This window comes from Diaphorina citri, unplaced genomic scaffold (assembly GCF_000475195.1).
Source record: "Diaphorina citri unplaced genomic scaffold, Diaci psyllid genome assembly version 1.1 scaffold58, whole genome shotgun sequence".
NCBI classification, from domain to species: Eukaryota; Metazoa; Arthropoda; class Insecta; order Hemiptera; family Psyllidae; genus Diaphorina; species Diaphorina citri.
In genome coordinates, this window is record NW_007377495.1 from 4757 (window position 1) to 21960 (window position 17204).

Below are 17204 nucleotides of genomic sequence, written 5' to 3' on the forward strand. Positions count from 1 at the left end.
GCAGTTACAGCTCCCTCTATCCAACCTCTCTTTTTTTAATCTTTTTACCTGCTTCCTTATTTTTAGCTAGGTATTCATTTTTTCTTTTTCCTTTCAGTTCTTTTTTTTTTTCACCTCCTCATTTCATTGCCAGTCGAATGCACTCGAACTCTATAGGAGCTAGGAGACTTTAGTGTCCTTAGTGCTCATTGAAACAAACTAGTCCTGAGTCCTTAATCCTTATATGCTAATGTTTACCAGACTTTTCAAACAAAATCGCCTCTAGGGGGTCACTTTTCGGATCTCTAAGGTTAAACCACTTTGATTCAACATGAAAAAAAAAAGTAAAAAAACATGAGTAAAGTAAAAATGAAAATAATACAGGGCATCCAAAAATTATGTTTCTAAGTTGGAAAGAATAGCTCCTTCAGGAGAACTAGGTATACCACTAAAAATCTTTTTTTCTTCGCCTTTTCCCGAGTTCAGACGGGGTTCGCGTTTTTCGTCAGCCTCTCAATCAGCTCTAGCTCTGGTGATTACTTTGGGCTCTAATAGCAATCATGGGAAAAAAGTTGACGGACACTTGCATTTTATCTCGGAACGGTTCCTTTCCTTCACTGCCTTCACTGCGGGTTCCAAAGCTCCAATCTTCCAATATGAGTAGAAATCTAGAAATACTACTTAGTAGAATGCTTTTATTTTTCATTTATTATTATTATTTTGAAGAGGTTTGATAAAGGGAACTGTAACTGCTAAGGTCTTATCGTTCCGAAATCAAAGAGAGAAGGAAGACAGGATAGGAGAAAACCAGCCGTCCTGAGAACGAAACTTATGTTTAGGATAAAATCTGCCCCGGGCTGGAATCGAACCCGCGGCCTAGCTCAAGGCAGAAGTGCTACCAACCAAGCTAACTAGGTTGGCCGACGGGTTTCAAAAGGAGTAGACAGTAGAATCTAGAATTCTTGAAAATAATGTATTCACCAGTCACCTCATACCTCATACAGCCCTTACTTTTCTTGCTTTCAGATTTGAAACGACCATCAAAAAACCTCCCGCGAAAATGTCCGACAAGCTTCAAACGGACAACATCCTACGATCTGAGCAGTCGTTCGCCGAACGCCAGGAGAAATATGAGCGAAAAATTTCCGACGTGGTGGACAGAATTGAAGAGGAAGACGAAGCGAGAACGAAACTTATCTGTTTAGGATAAAATCCGCCCCGGGCTGGAATCGAACCTGCGGCCTAGCTCAAGGCAGAAGTGCTACCAACCAAGCTAACTAGGTTGGCCGACGGGTTCCAAAAGGAGTAGACAGTAGAATCTAGAATTCTTGAAATGTACTCACCAGTCACCTCATACAGCCCTTACTTTTCTTGCTTTCAGATTTGAAACGACCATCAAAAAACCTCCTGCGAAAATGTCCGACAAGCTTCAAACGGACAACTTCCTGCGATCTGAGCAGTCGTTCGCCGAACGCCAGGAGAAATATGAGCGAAAAATTTCCGACGTGGTGGACAGAATTGAAGAGGAAGACGAAGAGATTGAAAGACTCCAAAGTCCTGGTAGAAGACCGAGTATTATAGACGAACTACTTGACAGGAGAAATGAGAGGAAAGCGTCCGTGCTGTCGAACAAAAGCGACATTCTGAAGGAGCTCACCAAGCCGATGATGTCGCAGAAGAAATATTCCTTGACTGACGACCAGGTGGAGCAATTCCAAGACGTCCTCCTCAATAACGATCACGTCATTCAGAGCAACGACACCAAAATGGATCTGGTCATTTCGAAAGACAAACGGAACTCGATCGATTCCATCAACTCGAATATTGAGGAAATTGAGAGAAAAATGTCGATGACCGAGGAGCTCGAACGGAAAAAGTCGATCAGCAAGGAGTACGAGAGGCGAAAGTCCATCACGAGTGTGAACGAAAGACGCGCAAGTAACACAAGTCAGCACAGTGCGGGAGAGAGACGCTCAAGCGGCGCAAGTAATGTGAGTCAGAGCGCGAACCCGAGTCAAAATAGTGAGAAGTTATGCGAAAGAAAGAGCAGCGACGACGCGAACAGTCGACGCGTCAGTTTCGAGCTGGACAATGTCGACAAGAACGGAAAGAGGACCGTTCTGTCTGGAAAACTTAGCGATGCGGGTAACCAGAATGTCCCATCCGTGAAGGTCAGTGACCAACAGGCTGAAAGTACCAACGTAAAGAGCATCATTGACGAACTCAACGAAAACGACCGACCTCGGCCGAAGAAGTTCCAAGTGGAAACCGGCGTGCTGACGCCAACCACGGACGGACGGAAGCTCACCAGCTCGAATCTGGCCACAACGGCAAAGGTAGACACTATCGGAGACGCTAAACTTGCACGTCCTAGTATGGAGACAACGGCGGGACATACCGCCCATCCCGTCATAACACCCTTCACGGCGATAACCCCTCACAGCGCCATGAAGCAACTGATCAACCCGAACAACGACACCGTTGGAAAATTCGATGAGATAGCCCTCAGACCTGCATTGCCACCGGCGATCCTACCAGCAACATCTCTTCCGCCGAAGCAGGCGATGTTGAAACCCCCGCGACCCATGTCTTCCATGGAGGAGGAAAGCTTGAGGGAGAGATCCCGCATACGGCTACTGAGGCAGATTGCAGAATACTTGGAAACGATTGAAGGCGTTGGAAGCAAGTTCAACAAGGAGTCGTTTCGAAGGGTCTTCCTCAATAAGGTAAGACCTTTATTTATTTATTTAACTTTTTTTTTCTTCTTTTACAAACTTATCTCATTTCTTACCACATATACTGCACTCTTAGATGCCCTAAGGCAATCGGCACCCAAAATTTCACAGGAATAATTTACCTGTAGGGTACCGGAATAATTATCAAGATAATTGTACCTAGTCTATATAGATCTACAATTCTAACATAGATAACTCAGATACCTTGGCAGCTAACACCAAATGGACCACTCGTATCGTATTTTTTCCAAACGACTTTCAAGTCTTTCAACACAAAGACATTCATTGTTTATTAGGCAATTAATATTAGGTGATTATACATATTCATAGGTGATTATACACTATTCAACATTCATTGTTGTTAATATTGGTGATTACAGCTTTGAGTTTCGGTCTAGCTGTTTTCTTCTTTCGCACACCCAAAATAATTTTTTATTCACCCGAAATATTGCTTGAAAAATCAAATTTATTGACTCCACACTAGATCCCGGCGTGATACATATAACATGAAATTAGTTTGAGTTAACGCGGAGATCAGGAGTTGGTTTTTAAGGAGATCTTGATGATCCTGGATCATGGACAATCAGGATTATGTCCGCGTTTAAACAATACAATAAAGTTTGAATTGAATTTGAATTAATCTGTTAGCCAACTACAGATTCCGTCCTTATAGGACTGGTCAATCTATGGATTCCTAACTCCTCGAGCAAGTTAGGTCTCATGTATTCTTGTTATTGACTAAAAATCAAGCCAAGAAGCACTTACTAGCAATTAGGCTTTTGTAATGTTAAAGCTCAAAATATTATTTATATGTACGGGAGAGAGCAGAGAAAAATCATCGAATAATATACAATTTATTTGGAGCTGTCCATGGCCCGGACCTCGAACGACATTAGGATCTAGTCAAAACAGATTTTTAGCATCGTCGCTTCCTGTGTTTTTACAATAGTAATAAAAAAGGTATAAGGGACGGACTATTGTATTCGCTTCGGTGTCGTCTGTCTGTCGGTCGGTCTGTCTGTCCCCATAGAAGGACTTATCCAAACCTGGTCGACCTATATATCAAATTAAAGGTCTTTTTACCAGGAATATAAAAGTGGTGGTGCAAATTTTGTCCAGAAAACCATAAAGCCAAAAAACCAAAAAAACTGGTTTTTGGGGGATTTTTTACATTAAAATCAGATTGATCAGCAGGAGAAATCCGTGAATGAACCCTTATACCTATTAAGCGGAATGAAAGAATGCAGATTGGCCCTCTCCCCCGGCCCTGAAATGGATTGCCGTGAAAGAATCCAGATTGGCCCTCTCTCCCGGCCCTGAAATGGATTGCCGTGAAAGAATGCAGATTGGCCCTCTCCCGGCCCTGAAATGGATTGCCGAATAGTACAATTTTTTTCGGACAGATATTTTTGATAATTTATTGGATTTTTATCGGCCAAACGCCATCAGTTGGCCGGGAGTTATTCTATGAATCCTATATCAAAATAGTCTGGATTCAAATTAACAGTGTTGTGTGAGAGAGAAAGAGACAGAGTGGGAAGGAGAGAGGGAGAGAGAAAGAGACATAGTAAGTGGGACTTACAGGGAAGGAGAGAAAGAAGTACTGAGTGAGTGAGATAGAAGGAGACAAAGAGACTCTCTCTCTCTCTCTCTCTCTTTCTCGTCTTCACTAATCAGGCTGACGGCTGATCCAGTACAAATAGTCAAGAGTATAGATTATATACAGGATGCGAATAAATCAGTATATTCCTTGTTTAATGTTATAATATGTAATGTTAACCTACGAAAATATTACAGTGTTTTCATCACATGTAAATCCGGCCCGACGGACCAAAATTCTCCATCCCTATCCATTATTTTATCCGTCCGGCCCGACGAACCAAAATCGTCTACTTGGTATTAACTTTCCGGTCATGAAGGACCAAAATTATCAAACTGTTGCTTTCTATCCGGCCCGAAAGACCAAAATTATCAAACTATTGCTTTCTATCCGGCCCGAAAGACCAAAATTATCAAACTATTACTTTCTATCCGGCCCGAAAGACCAAAATTATCAAACTATTGCTTTCTATCCGGCCCGAAAGACCAAAATTATCAAACTATTGCTTTCTATCCGGCCCGAAAGACCAAAATTATCAAACTATTGCTTTCCATCCGGCCCGAAAGACCAAAATTATCTAACCATTTTTTATCAATCCAGACTATTCCAGACCCAAGGACCAAATTCAAAACTCATGAATATGAATTAAAATTACCACGAAAATCTCAGTTTTGGCCTCGTGACTGGAAGTAATAAAATTAGGAGCAGAAAGAACTGCGCAGAAACGTATGCGCACAAACACATTAATGCGTTGCCTGCGAGGGAGCTTTGCTCGGGACATTATTTTGATGTGACGTCTTCGCCTACGGGAGCGTATGTCGTGACGTCAAAGTTCACGATTTACCGGTATTTTTTAAATCGATTTATCTCGGGATCTAGAAGTCGAAAAGAAGAAACAGAAAAATTTCGTTGGTCCTCATTTTTCCTGCTCTTTGAAACATCACCCAAGTAAGCGCAACTGATCTATTAGGTATGTACAATATATATAAAAAAAATCGGATGAAACTCACAAGTGGGAAGGGCCGGGCTCTTAGAAGTCCCTGTACGTATTGTGTAGCACATTGCATAACTTGATAAATATCAGGATGACATAAGACGAATAAACCCAGAAAAAGTCTTTCTCAAACCAAAGCTTGAATCGCTAGGCCGCGGGTTCGATTCCCGCCCGGGGCGGATTTTATCCTGATGGGATAATGTTCGTTCTCGGACCGGCTGGCTTTCTCCTATCCCGTCTTCCTTCTCTCTTCGATTTCGAGACGATAAGACCATAGCAGTTACAGTTCCCTCTGTCAAAAGCCCTAAAAAAAAACCCCTCCTTTTTCAGCTTGAATACTCGAATATTCAGATTTGTTAGCTTGGTGGTTAGGACGTTTGTCTTGTTAGAGCTAGGTCGCGGATTCGAATACCACTTGGGCCGAACTTAAAACAGATAAGGTTCGTTCTCGGAACGGCTAGCTCCCTCTTATCCTGTCTTCCTTCTCTCTTCGATTTCGCAATAATTTTCTCGCCTCTTGTGTGTATTTTTTTTTTTTTTTTTTTTTTTTTTTTTTTTCTCTCGCTATACCCCTCTCTCTATATATATTCTTCTCCTCTGTCTCTTAACACCAGTAAGGGTGGATTAGATAGATACCTACTATGGTTGATTTTTTTTTATTTTATTTTATTTAATGCTAGTTGTTAAGTTATCTAGGGCCTAGGTTAAGCAATCATGACGTTGTACTCATACTGTTTTGTATATAATGTACAATAAAAATTATAATAAATAAATAAATATTTCAGGTAGTTTACCTCCGGGAAGGCCGTGAGCGAAATACTCGAAATAGGCAAATGATGTGTGTCATTTTGATCCTTCAAAGGGCAACTTTTCCTGAAAGATGAAGAAGACCTCTGAGCCAAAATTTTCCCGGACAAAAACCGCGTGTTTCGTGACGTATATCTATGCTTCAGTAATAGAAAGTAAAAATCGGAAATGAGAGGATAAACCCATGTGCCTACCTATGAAAATATCTCCACATGAGAGGCAGCAAGTGTGGTCGCGCTATTACGCCCAAACAGGAAAAAATCACCTCTTTTCTAAATTTTACTCAACAAAAAGTGAAGTAATAGTACCTACTCGTTTTCCAGTACAACCCAATAATTCACACTTGAACCATGTACACTAGTTTTCCTATTAGATTAGTGGATCTACTACCCATGATGTACATGAGTTGAGACAAAGATGCAATCCGGAAATGAGAGGATAAACCCATTTGCCTACCTATGAAAATAAATACCTATCTCCACATGAGAGGCAGCAAGTGTGGTCGCGCTATTACGCCCAAACAGGAAAAAAATCATCACCTCTTTTCTGCCTCTAAATTTTACTCAACAAAAAGTGAAGTAGTCTCGTTTTCCAGTACCTACTCGTTTTCCAGTACAACTCAATAATTCACACTTGAACCATGTACACTAGTTTTCCTATTAGATTAATGGATCTACTACCCATGTAGGTAGGTACATGAGTTGAGACAAAGATGCAATCAGTAGATAATTATTTATTCACGAGCTAGGAAGTGCCGAGCTCTCTTGGATGGACTAGGAACTATTCCTGCAAGTGTTATCTTTTGTTTTGATCTGTGGTTGATTCTTTTATCTTTCGTTTTCGAAGAGAACAGAGTTGTTTTCCCTTTCACGAGTGCTAGGACCTCATAAGCACTAGAGGTACCATTTTGCCCCATGTTCCCCTACATAGCTGAATAATCTGAGTGTAGTATCTTACGAGGAAGTACCGAGTTCTCTTGGATGGACTAGGAACTATTCCTGCAAGTGTTATCTTTGTTTTGATCTGTGGTTGATTCTTTTATCTTTTGTTTTCGAAGAGAACAGAGTTGTTTTGCCTTTTACGAGTGCTAGGACCTCATAAGCACTAGAGGTACCATTTTGCCCCATGTTCCCCTACATAGCTGAATAATCTGAGTGTAGTATCTTACAGCTCTCTTAGCCCAGTAATACACTAACCCTGAGTCCTCACTACATATATTCTCTCAGAATCACTCTCATTTTCATTCAATAATAAGAAAAAGGAAAAAAAAAAATCTGATGGTGTGAACATCACACGACATTCTATGACACTCAAGGCCCGATCCCACTCGTCGTTCAAAACGGTTCATGTTCAACACGTGGGTCACATACATACAGCTCCCCATACATAGTGTAATAGAAAGTAAACAAATAAAAAAATCAGAAGAGTGGTGGCAGATCCCCGTGGTAGGGGGAACCCAATCTTCTGGGGCGATGATTAGCGCAGATTCTGGAGGTCGCTCGTCGCTCATTCAATGCCGAAGGTTCTAAGCAGCTTTCAAGATGGATGCAATCTTTTTTTCAGTCTTTGGATCGGAAGCGATCTCGCTACTTTCACGACACGGAACCCCGGCTCGGAACTTTGCGATTTTGTGATAAAAATTTATCTTTTATTTCGATTTATTTAACTTTTTTCTCGACCTTTTTACATTTTAGATACGGCTCGACCTTTTTTCTATTTTAATAACTTTGTTTCTGGTAAAAATTGAGGAAAATTTTAGGTGTCTTTGGATAAAAATTGGGAAATATTTTTGCATATACCTACCTATAATTACCGATTTATTACATTTTCAGGTAGGGCACGACCCCTTTTTTTCCACATTTAAAAAAAAAAAAAAAAATCAACCACAACACCTAGAAAGCTGAAATTTGGTAGGAATATTCCTTTTATGGTCTAGGTGTGCAATAAGAGAGGATTTTGCGAAATTCTAAATCGATCCTGAGATATGATCAATTTTTGATCGCTAAAATCTCCATAAGAAATAGTGTATTTCTGTTATGTTTTTAGTTTGATAACTATGCAGCTAATAGGGAGCACGCAGCGCGAACGTATTTTTTATTATTTTCCACATGTTCGGCCATGCCTTTTCCACAAGCTTGGCCATGCCTCGGGATGAACTAGCGGGATTCCGGAGCGAAGCGACGGAATTCAGCTAGTATACATATAAAAACCTATCTTATCAGAGGAAAAGCTCATAGAATAGAAAGTGATCATTTCTACTACCCCTCGCCTGCGGCGCTATAATTTTGTGTTTTGTAGGATTGTATTGGGAATTTTTATCATTGCACTATCTTATAATCTAATCTATAATGTAACATCACAAATCAACAAGGATTTCTAATATTTAAATATTTAAAAAAAAGTAATTAAAAGAAATCTTATTATAAATTAGGTTATAGAAAGTAAAAAAGATATGTATAAAATTGAAATGATGAATAAAAATTAAATTAAAATAAATCAATATAATTATGTACCTATTCTCAAATAAAATATCCTTTTCGTGCTTCTAGATTAAGTTTCAGTTCGTTCGGTTTTCCAATTTGTTCTAAACTCTAAAGTTCTTTTAGTTTAAACTTTTGAAGTTTGTGTTTGAAGTTATTTTAGTTTAAAATTTGTTTTGGTTTTCCCGGTCCGGATTTGTAAACTTGAGTGATAGGGGAGAAGTGCCGAAACTTTTCCCTCATGTTTGGAACTTGAGGCTAACGTCATTCTGAGGTAAGTCGAGGAAAAGTGTCTTTTAAGGGCCCCTGAATGTACATCTAGGTACCCATACATGATTATATTTAAATATTTCTCCGTTAAGTCATAAAAAAAGTGGTCGAAATAATGTCAACTCCCACACTGCGGCCAAAATACGGTCAGCCGTAATTTGGCCGATTCCTATGTCAAGACAAGAAAAAAACTATCTCTACGGGAATTTTAGATATCGGGGCGTATATACCCATAACTTTCTTGATACCTACCAATACCCGTTTACTTAACAGCTTTTTACTTTCCTTATCCTATAGGAAGGAAAGTAATGTAGATAATCGGGTCAAAATTTCGATGGTCAGTTTTTACTTTTTAGTGCCAAAACACGTTTTGAGGTCCCTAGAGCCTAAATCCAAAGTTTCAGCCATTGGTCCGTGTATGTGTCTGTGTGTCCGTGTGTCTGTCTGTAAACAAAATATCTCGAGAACGGTAAGAGCTAGAGACTTGAAATTTGGTATGTAGATGTCAAATGTGACAAGGATGCGACACGAAACTTTTGGTTAAGACCGGTGCAACAATATCGGGAACGGTATGAGCTAGAGACTTGAAATTTGGTATATAGTTTACAAATGTGACAAGGGTGCAACTGAAAAGTTGAGATAGGTGCTGCGGTTGGCGGTATATTGACCGCTTTTTGGCGGTTTTTGACCGTTTTTTTTTGGCGGCTTTTAGATATACCGACTAAACGGTTAGAGATATTGTAAAAGTTTGGCTATAAGAACAAGAACACCCAAAATAATGGCGGCTTTTAGATATACCGACTAAACGGTTAGAGATATTGTAAAAGTTTGGCTATAAGAACAAGAACACCCAAAATAAGCATCATTCAATAGGATGAGGAAAGTTGTGTGATGTTCACACCAGATTTTTATAGGTAAGGAAAGTAAAAAGATACTCCTTTAGGTAATCATATTAAGAACGTAGATGAGTCCAAGTTATGATATTAAATATCCTAGTCCAGGTTATGACATTAAATATTAAAATAGCCTAAATAAACATCCTATGAAACTCCTCTAACACCTCTAAGTTGCTACTTTATTTTATGGACAGGCAAAGGATTTTAATAAATTCATTTCTTCGTAATCAGCTATCAGCCTTGTGAGAACAACTCTCCAGATTACTTAAGCTGATTGAAAGCTTGTCATTCTTGTCAAGTCGCGAAAACACCAATCGTCCGAGATGAGGAAAAAATTATCTTGTTTCTGATAGAAAACATGAAAATACTCACTTAACACTAATAAGTTTAAGTACCTCGCCTCAGGGCTGTATTTAGGGGAGAGAGGGCCCCGCCCCTCGAGCTTCATTTATCTTCTTTACTTTACGTCAAACTCCGAAAATTTGGGGTCGAGGGGGCCCGGCAACCTTCCTCCCTTCAAGCTTCATTTTTCTCTTGTACTGTGGGCCAGACTTCAAAAATTTGGAGCACCTTCCTCCCCCCCCCAGTGCTTCACTGTTTTTGACCTCCCCCCCCCCTAAAGACCAATAGTAATAGTAAGGTAAGGTAAGAATATAAAAATAATCGTAGCACATATTTTATTCCCGCTCTCCCGGCCTAGAAGTAAAAAAGACAAATCAAATTAAAATTGGTCGGATAAAATATAATTGAAATAAAGTATTTTAATTGTATATTATTTTCATCTCTCTCTCTCTCTCTCTCTCTCTCTCTCTCTCTCTCTCTCTCGCTCTTTTGCGTTATCAATCTTAAATCATTCTGTCTCTATCTAGGCATGGATATGACCGTACGGACTGTACGAGATAGAAAAATACAGTCGAATGGAGAGTCAACTCTGGCACTAACAGCAGATATGAAGAATGGAGAGTCAACTCTGGCACTAACAGCAGATATATGAAGAATGGGCACTCGGGGACCTCAATGGGTCAACTACATTAAACATGATATATGGACGTACTTAATTTTTTCTCCATAATTCAATTATTATGAATGAGAGGAAAGCGTCCGTGCTGTCGAACAAAAGCGACATTCTGAAGGAGCTCACCAAGCCAATGATGTCGCAGAAGAAATATTCCTTGACTGACGACCAGGTGGAGCAATTCCAAGACGTCCTCCTCAATAACGATCACGTAATTCAGAGCAACGACACCAAAATGGATTTGGTCATTTCGAAAGACAAACGGAACTCGATCGATTCCATCAACTCGAATATTGAGGAAATTGAGAGAAAAATGTCGATGACCGAGGACATATGATACTTAGGTAGGAATGTGAAATACATATTATATATTGGATAAAAATGTTGCTTATAAAAACTTATAACAAAATGTTGCTTCACAAAGGTATGGGGTTTTTGGCTTCAGCATTTTAAGAGGAGAGATGTGATAAAAAAAGTAAAAAGAATTACTTAGAGACTTAGAGGTCTTATCTATCCGACTTGGAGGACCAAAATTCGCTGCCCAGTATTTATACGGCGCAAAGGACCACGATTCTCTAGAATTATCATCAATCCGTTCAAAGAACCAAAATTTTCCACCTATTTTTTATTATTTATCTCTCCGGTCTAATGGACCACAATTCTGTACCCACTCATATCGATCCGCCACGGAGGATCAAAATTCTCTACCTATTATATTATTTATCTTTACGGCCCAAAGGACCAAAATTGTCTAGTTTTCTACCTAATATTACCAATCTGGCTCGAAGGTGCAAAATGTCTACTTATTATTACAATAGTTATAGACTTTAATATGCAAACCTTATCCAGGACGGGTACATCTTCAAAGGTCTCGCTCTGGAGACAATGGGCCCGTTCTGCAACGAGATGAAAATTTTCATTGATGATATTGGGAACCGGCTCTACGAAAAGACAGATGACGTGAAGGCGAAATCCTTCCTCTACCAAAGGATTGGTTTGGCCGTCCAGCGCGGGAAGGGGGCAAGTGTGGAGGGAACCTTCCCAGCTGGAGACAGATTTGACGAGGTGTTTGGCTTGTAAGCTTAAATTACTATGTTTTAAAATTGTATTTAATTTGTTCTTTAAGGTAGTGATTGACGTACCCGGTATGTTGTGTCAGTGGGAGCATAAATTTCAGTCACTCTGGAATGAATGAACCGATACTACATGGTTAGAATTGTGTTATACATCGTTCCAATCTGACTTTATGACTCTTGTATATGTTACAGTGACTTCTCAAAGTCGTCAGAATTTGATCAAGCTGAGATAGAAACAAAAGAACAAATTTCATCTTTGTTATTTTTTATTTTCTTCGTTTATTTATTTTCAACATTACTGTATAACTGCTAAAGTCTGGCTGCATTCAGAGCAACGACACCAAAATGGATCTGGTCATTTCGAAAGACAAACGGAACTCGATCGATTCCATCAACTCGAATATTGAGGAAATTGAGAGAAAAATGTCGATGACCGAGGAGCTCGAACGGAAAAAGTCGATCAGCAAGGAGTACGAGAGGCGAAAGTCCATCACGAGTGTGAACGAAAGACGCGCAAGTAACACAAGTCAGCACAGTGCGGGAGAGAGACGCTCAAGCGGCGCAAGTAATGTGAGTCAGTGCGCGAACCCGAGTCAAAATAGTGAGAAGTTATGCGAAAGAAAGAGCAGCGACGACGCGAACAGTCGACGCGTCAGTTTCGAGCTGGACAATGTCGACAAGAACGGAAAGAGGACCGTTCTGTCTGGAAAACTTAGCGATGCGGGTAACCAGAATGTCCCATCCGTGAAGGTCAGTGACCAACAGGCTGAAAGTACCAACGTAAAGAGCATCATTGACGAACTCAACGAAAACGACCGACCTCGGCCGAAGAAGTTCCAAGTGGAAACCGGCGTGCTGACGCCAACCACGGACGGACGGAAGCTCACCAGCTCGAATCTGGCCACAACGGCAAAGGTAGACACTATCGGAGACGCTAAACTTGCACGTCCTAGTATGGAGACAACGGCGGGACATACCGCCCATCCCGTCATAACACCCTTCACGGCGATAACCCCTCACAGCGCCATGAAGCAACTGATCAACCCGAACAACGACACCGTTGGAAAATTCGATGAGATAGCCCTCAGACCTGCATTGCCACCGGCGATCCTACCAGCAACATCTCTTCCGCCGAAGCAGGCGATGTTGAAACCCCCGCGACCCATGTCTTCCATGGAGGAGGAAAGCTTGAGGGAGAGATCCCGCATACGGCTACTGAGGCAGATTGCAGAATACTTGGAAACGATTGAAGGCGTTGGAAGCAAGTTCAACAAGGAGTCGTTTCGAAGGGTCTTCCTCAATAAGGTAAGACCTTTATTTATTTATTTACCTTTTTTTTTCTTCTTTTACAAACTTATCTCATTTCTTACCACATATACCGCACTCTAGATGCCTAGGCAATTGGCACCGAATTTCACAGGAATAATTACCTGTAGGTACCGAATAATTATCAAGATAATTGTACCTAGTCTACATAGATCTACAATTCTACATAGATAACTCAGATACCTTTTGGCAGCTAACACCAAATGGACCACTCGTGTCGTATTTCTTCCCAAACGACTTTCAAGTCTTTAAACACAAAGACATTCATTGTTATTAGGCAATTAATATTAGGTGATTATACATATTCATAGGTGATTATACACATATTCAACATTCATTGTTGTTAATATTGGGTGATTACAGCTTTGAGTTTCCGGTCTAGCTGTCTGTTCTTTCGCACACCAATAAATTTTTATTCACCCGAAATATTGCTTGAAAAATCAAATTTATGACTCCACACTAGATCCCGGCGTGACTAACATGAATTAGTTTTAACAAGGAGTCGTTTCGAAGGGTCTTCCTCAATAAGGTAATACCTTTATTTATTTATTTACTTTTTTCTTTTACAAACTTATCTCATTTCTTACCACATATACTGCACTCTTGATGCCTAGGCAATCGGCACCAAATTTCACAGGAATAATTACCTGTAGGTACCGAATAATACCGAATAAGTATCAAGATAATTGTACCTAGTCTATATAGATCTACAATTCTACATAGATAACTCAGATACCTTGGCAGCTAACACCAAATGGACCACTCGTATCGTATTTCTTTCCAAACGACTTTCAAGTCTTTCAACACAAAGACATTCATTGTTATTAGGCAATTAATATTAGGTGATTATACATATTCATAGGTGATTATACACATATTCAACATTCATTGTTGTTAATATTGGGTGATTACAGCTTTGAGTTTCCGGTCTAGCTGTCTGTTCTTTCGCACACCAATAAATTTTTATTCACCCGAAATATTGCTTGAAAAATCAAATTTATGACTCCACACTAGATCCCGGCGTGACTAACATCTAACATGAATTAGTTTGAGTTAACGCGAGATCAGGATTGGTTTTATGAAGATCTTGATGATCCTGGAATCATGGACATCAGATTCTGTCCGCGTTAAACAATACAATAAAGTTTGAATTGAATTTGAATTAATCCTGTTAGCCAACTACAGATTCCGTCCTTATAGGATGGGTCAATCTATGGATTCCTAACTCCTCAGCAAGTTAAGGTATCTCATGTATTCTTTTCATTGAGTAAAATCAAGCCAAGAATGCCAATACTAGCAATTAGCCTTTTGGTAATAGTTAAAGTTCAAAAATATTTTTATATGTACAGAGAGCAGAGAGAAACAATCAGGAACAACAATAAATTTATTGATGAGCTGCCCAGAGTCTGGGTTGCCAGATGACACAGCATTCTAGTCAAACAGATTTTTTACATTAAAATCAGATTGATCAGCAGGAGAAATCCGTGAATGAACCCTTATACTTATACCTATTAAGCGGAATGAAAGAATACAGATTGGCCCTCTCTCCCGGCCCTGAAATGGATTGCTGTGAAATAATGCAGATTGGCCCTCTCTCCCGGCCCTGAAATGGATTGCCGTGAAAGAATGCAGATTGGCCCTCTCCCGGCCCTGAAATGGATTGCCGAATAGTACAATTTTTTTCAGACAGATATTTTTGATAATTTATTAGATTTTTATCGGCCAAACGCCATCAGTTGGCCGGGAGTTATTCTATGAATCCTACATCAAAATAGTCTGGATTCAAATTATCAGTGTTGTGTGAGAGAGAAAGAGACAGAGTGGGAAGGAGAGAGGGAGAGAGAGAGACAAAGAGACATAGTAAGTGGGACTTACAGGGAAGGAGAGAAAGAAGTACTGAGTGAGTGAGAGAGAAGGAGACAAAGAGACTCGCTCTCTCTCTCTTTCTCGTCTTCACTAATCAGGCTGACGGCTGATCCAGTACAAATAGTCAAGAGTATAGATTATATACAGGATGCGAATAAATCAGTATATTCCTTGTTTAAAGTTATAATATGTAATGTTAACCTACGAAAATAATACAGTGTTTTCATCACATGTAAATCCGGCCCGACGGACCAAAATTCTCTATCCATATCCATTATATTATCCGTCCGGCCCGACGAACCAAAATCGTCCACTTGTTATTAACTTTCCGGTCATGAAGGACCAAAATTATCAAACTATTGCTTTCCATCCGGCCCGAAAGACCAAAATTATCTAACCATTTTTTATCAATCCGGACCCAAGGGCCAAGGACCAAATTCAAAACTCATGAATATGAATTAAAATTACCACGAAAATCTCAGTTTTGGCCTCGTGACTGGAAGTAATGAAATTCCTACAGCGCTGTTCTTTCTCGACAAGTGTTTTGACCAATAGATTGTCATCACAGTTCACCGCGATTGTGAGTAAAGCTGGCTCAGCCTAGTTCGCTTAGTTGGTAGTGCGTCTGCCTTGTGAGCGCTAGGCCGCGGGTTCGATTCCCGCCCGGGGCGGATTTTATCCTAATGGGATAATGTTCGTTCTCGGAACGGCTGGCTTTCTCCTTCATGAGATTCGGATATAGACCATCCGGAGATGTCCTACACCTGAGCGCGAGCGCCCTTAAAGTAGAATGAAATCTCCGAATAGCGGACGCTTTCGAGTCCCGAAATTTATTGGAAGGTGTCCGTTACTCAGAGGTGTCCCCTATTCGGAGGTTCTCCCATAAGGAACTGATAAAAACGTACCCCGTTCCCCAAAAAGTGTCCGCTATGGGGAGGTGTCACCTTTACTTTCCGTCTCCGTCACTCTGTGCTTTGACCAATGACTATGTCAGATTTTTCTTCCAATACTTTGCAACTTGAATCGCCGAATCGTCTGCCAGCAGGAGATTCACACTGAGTCTGGCTGGGGGGACGTTAAACAGGGAGGATACCAGCCTGAATTTCCCTTGCTAAAGAAATAGCAAAGATTGAGTGCGAAGGGCATCCACTCGTAAAATTTATAGCTTAAACCAAATGTCAGCCTCAAAGCAATCACCCTAGTTATTGCTGATTGAGAGGCTGACGAAAAACGCCAACCCCGCGGGAGAAGGCGAAGAAAAAGAAGAATGTTCTCAAGACTCGACTTCGGGAATTGACAGCAACGTGTACAAAGTTCGAATCTGGCTTTAGAATGATTGTTATTACGATCGGACCTATTAGGGGGTTTTCAGAACAAAAGTATCACAACTACCTACTTGGTACTTATATCTAGAAACGGCCATTTCTCTTCCTTAGACCGTTCCCGTCCCAGAGCGGACAGTGTAAGGCCAGGCAAAAACGACACTTACTGAACGAAGTGTTTTTTAACATTTAACAGTCTGTTAGAAACAGTAGAGTAGGACGGTATTGTACAACTAGTTACATATTTCTTTTATTTATTTATTTTTATTTACACTCCTGTGAGAAGCTGAGAATTGTTTTCAATGGAACAATTCACTGTTCAACAAGTTTATCTCGACTTTACAATCAGTTGAACGTTTTAATTCAACAAGGCTCAAACTCTGAAAGTAAAAAAAAAAACAGCTTCTCGATCTAATGCAGAATGTTGATAAGAATCAGTCTTCGTGCACTTTCATTTGGAAAAATGGGTCCCCTTAGCTCTTCTAGATTTTCCAGCACTTATTTTTCAATAATATGTACCTAATTTATTTCTTTATTTACACAACTTTAGTTGTAAGTACAAAAATTATACATAAGATACAGGGGGGGGTTTATCATGTCCTCCTAAGTCTCCTAGGACTACTGGAGACAAAACCAGACAAGTTCGCCAAGCGAATTTTACTGAGGTCTTAGATCACAAAAGAAACGTTTGAAAAACGCCGATAACGAAATTTTTTCGATAGGTCTGGGACGATGTATCCCACTTTTAGCGATAATGATTCTGTGGGACGTACTGTCCCTTTCGGGGTGAAAGGGTTAACACCGCTAGAAACTGTAGGAATACTAGAAGCACTTGGTT

At 40.2% G+C, this 17204-nt stretch overlaps 1 protein-coding gene across 1 annotated transcript; it reads left to right on the plus strand.

Moving 5' to 3' along the window:
- Positions 1–1005: 1005 nt before the first annotated feature.
- Positions 1006–11113, plus strand: LOC103518047 (the record flags this gene model as incomplete). The annotated part of the gene is made up of 3 exons (XM_008483105.1): positions 1006–1159; positions 1326–2705; positions 10853–11113. Coding segments are annotated over 3 exons (1795 nt in total), but the record flags the coding sequence as incomplete, so codon positions are not given.
- Positions 11114–17204: the final 6091 nt, after the last annotated feature.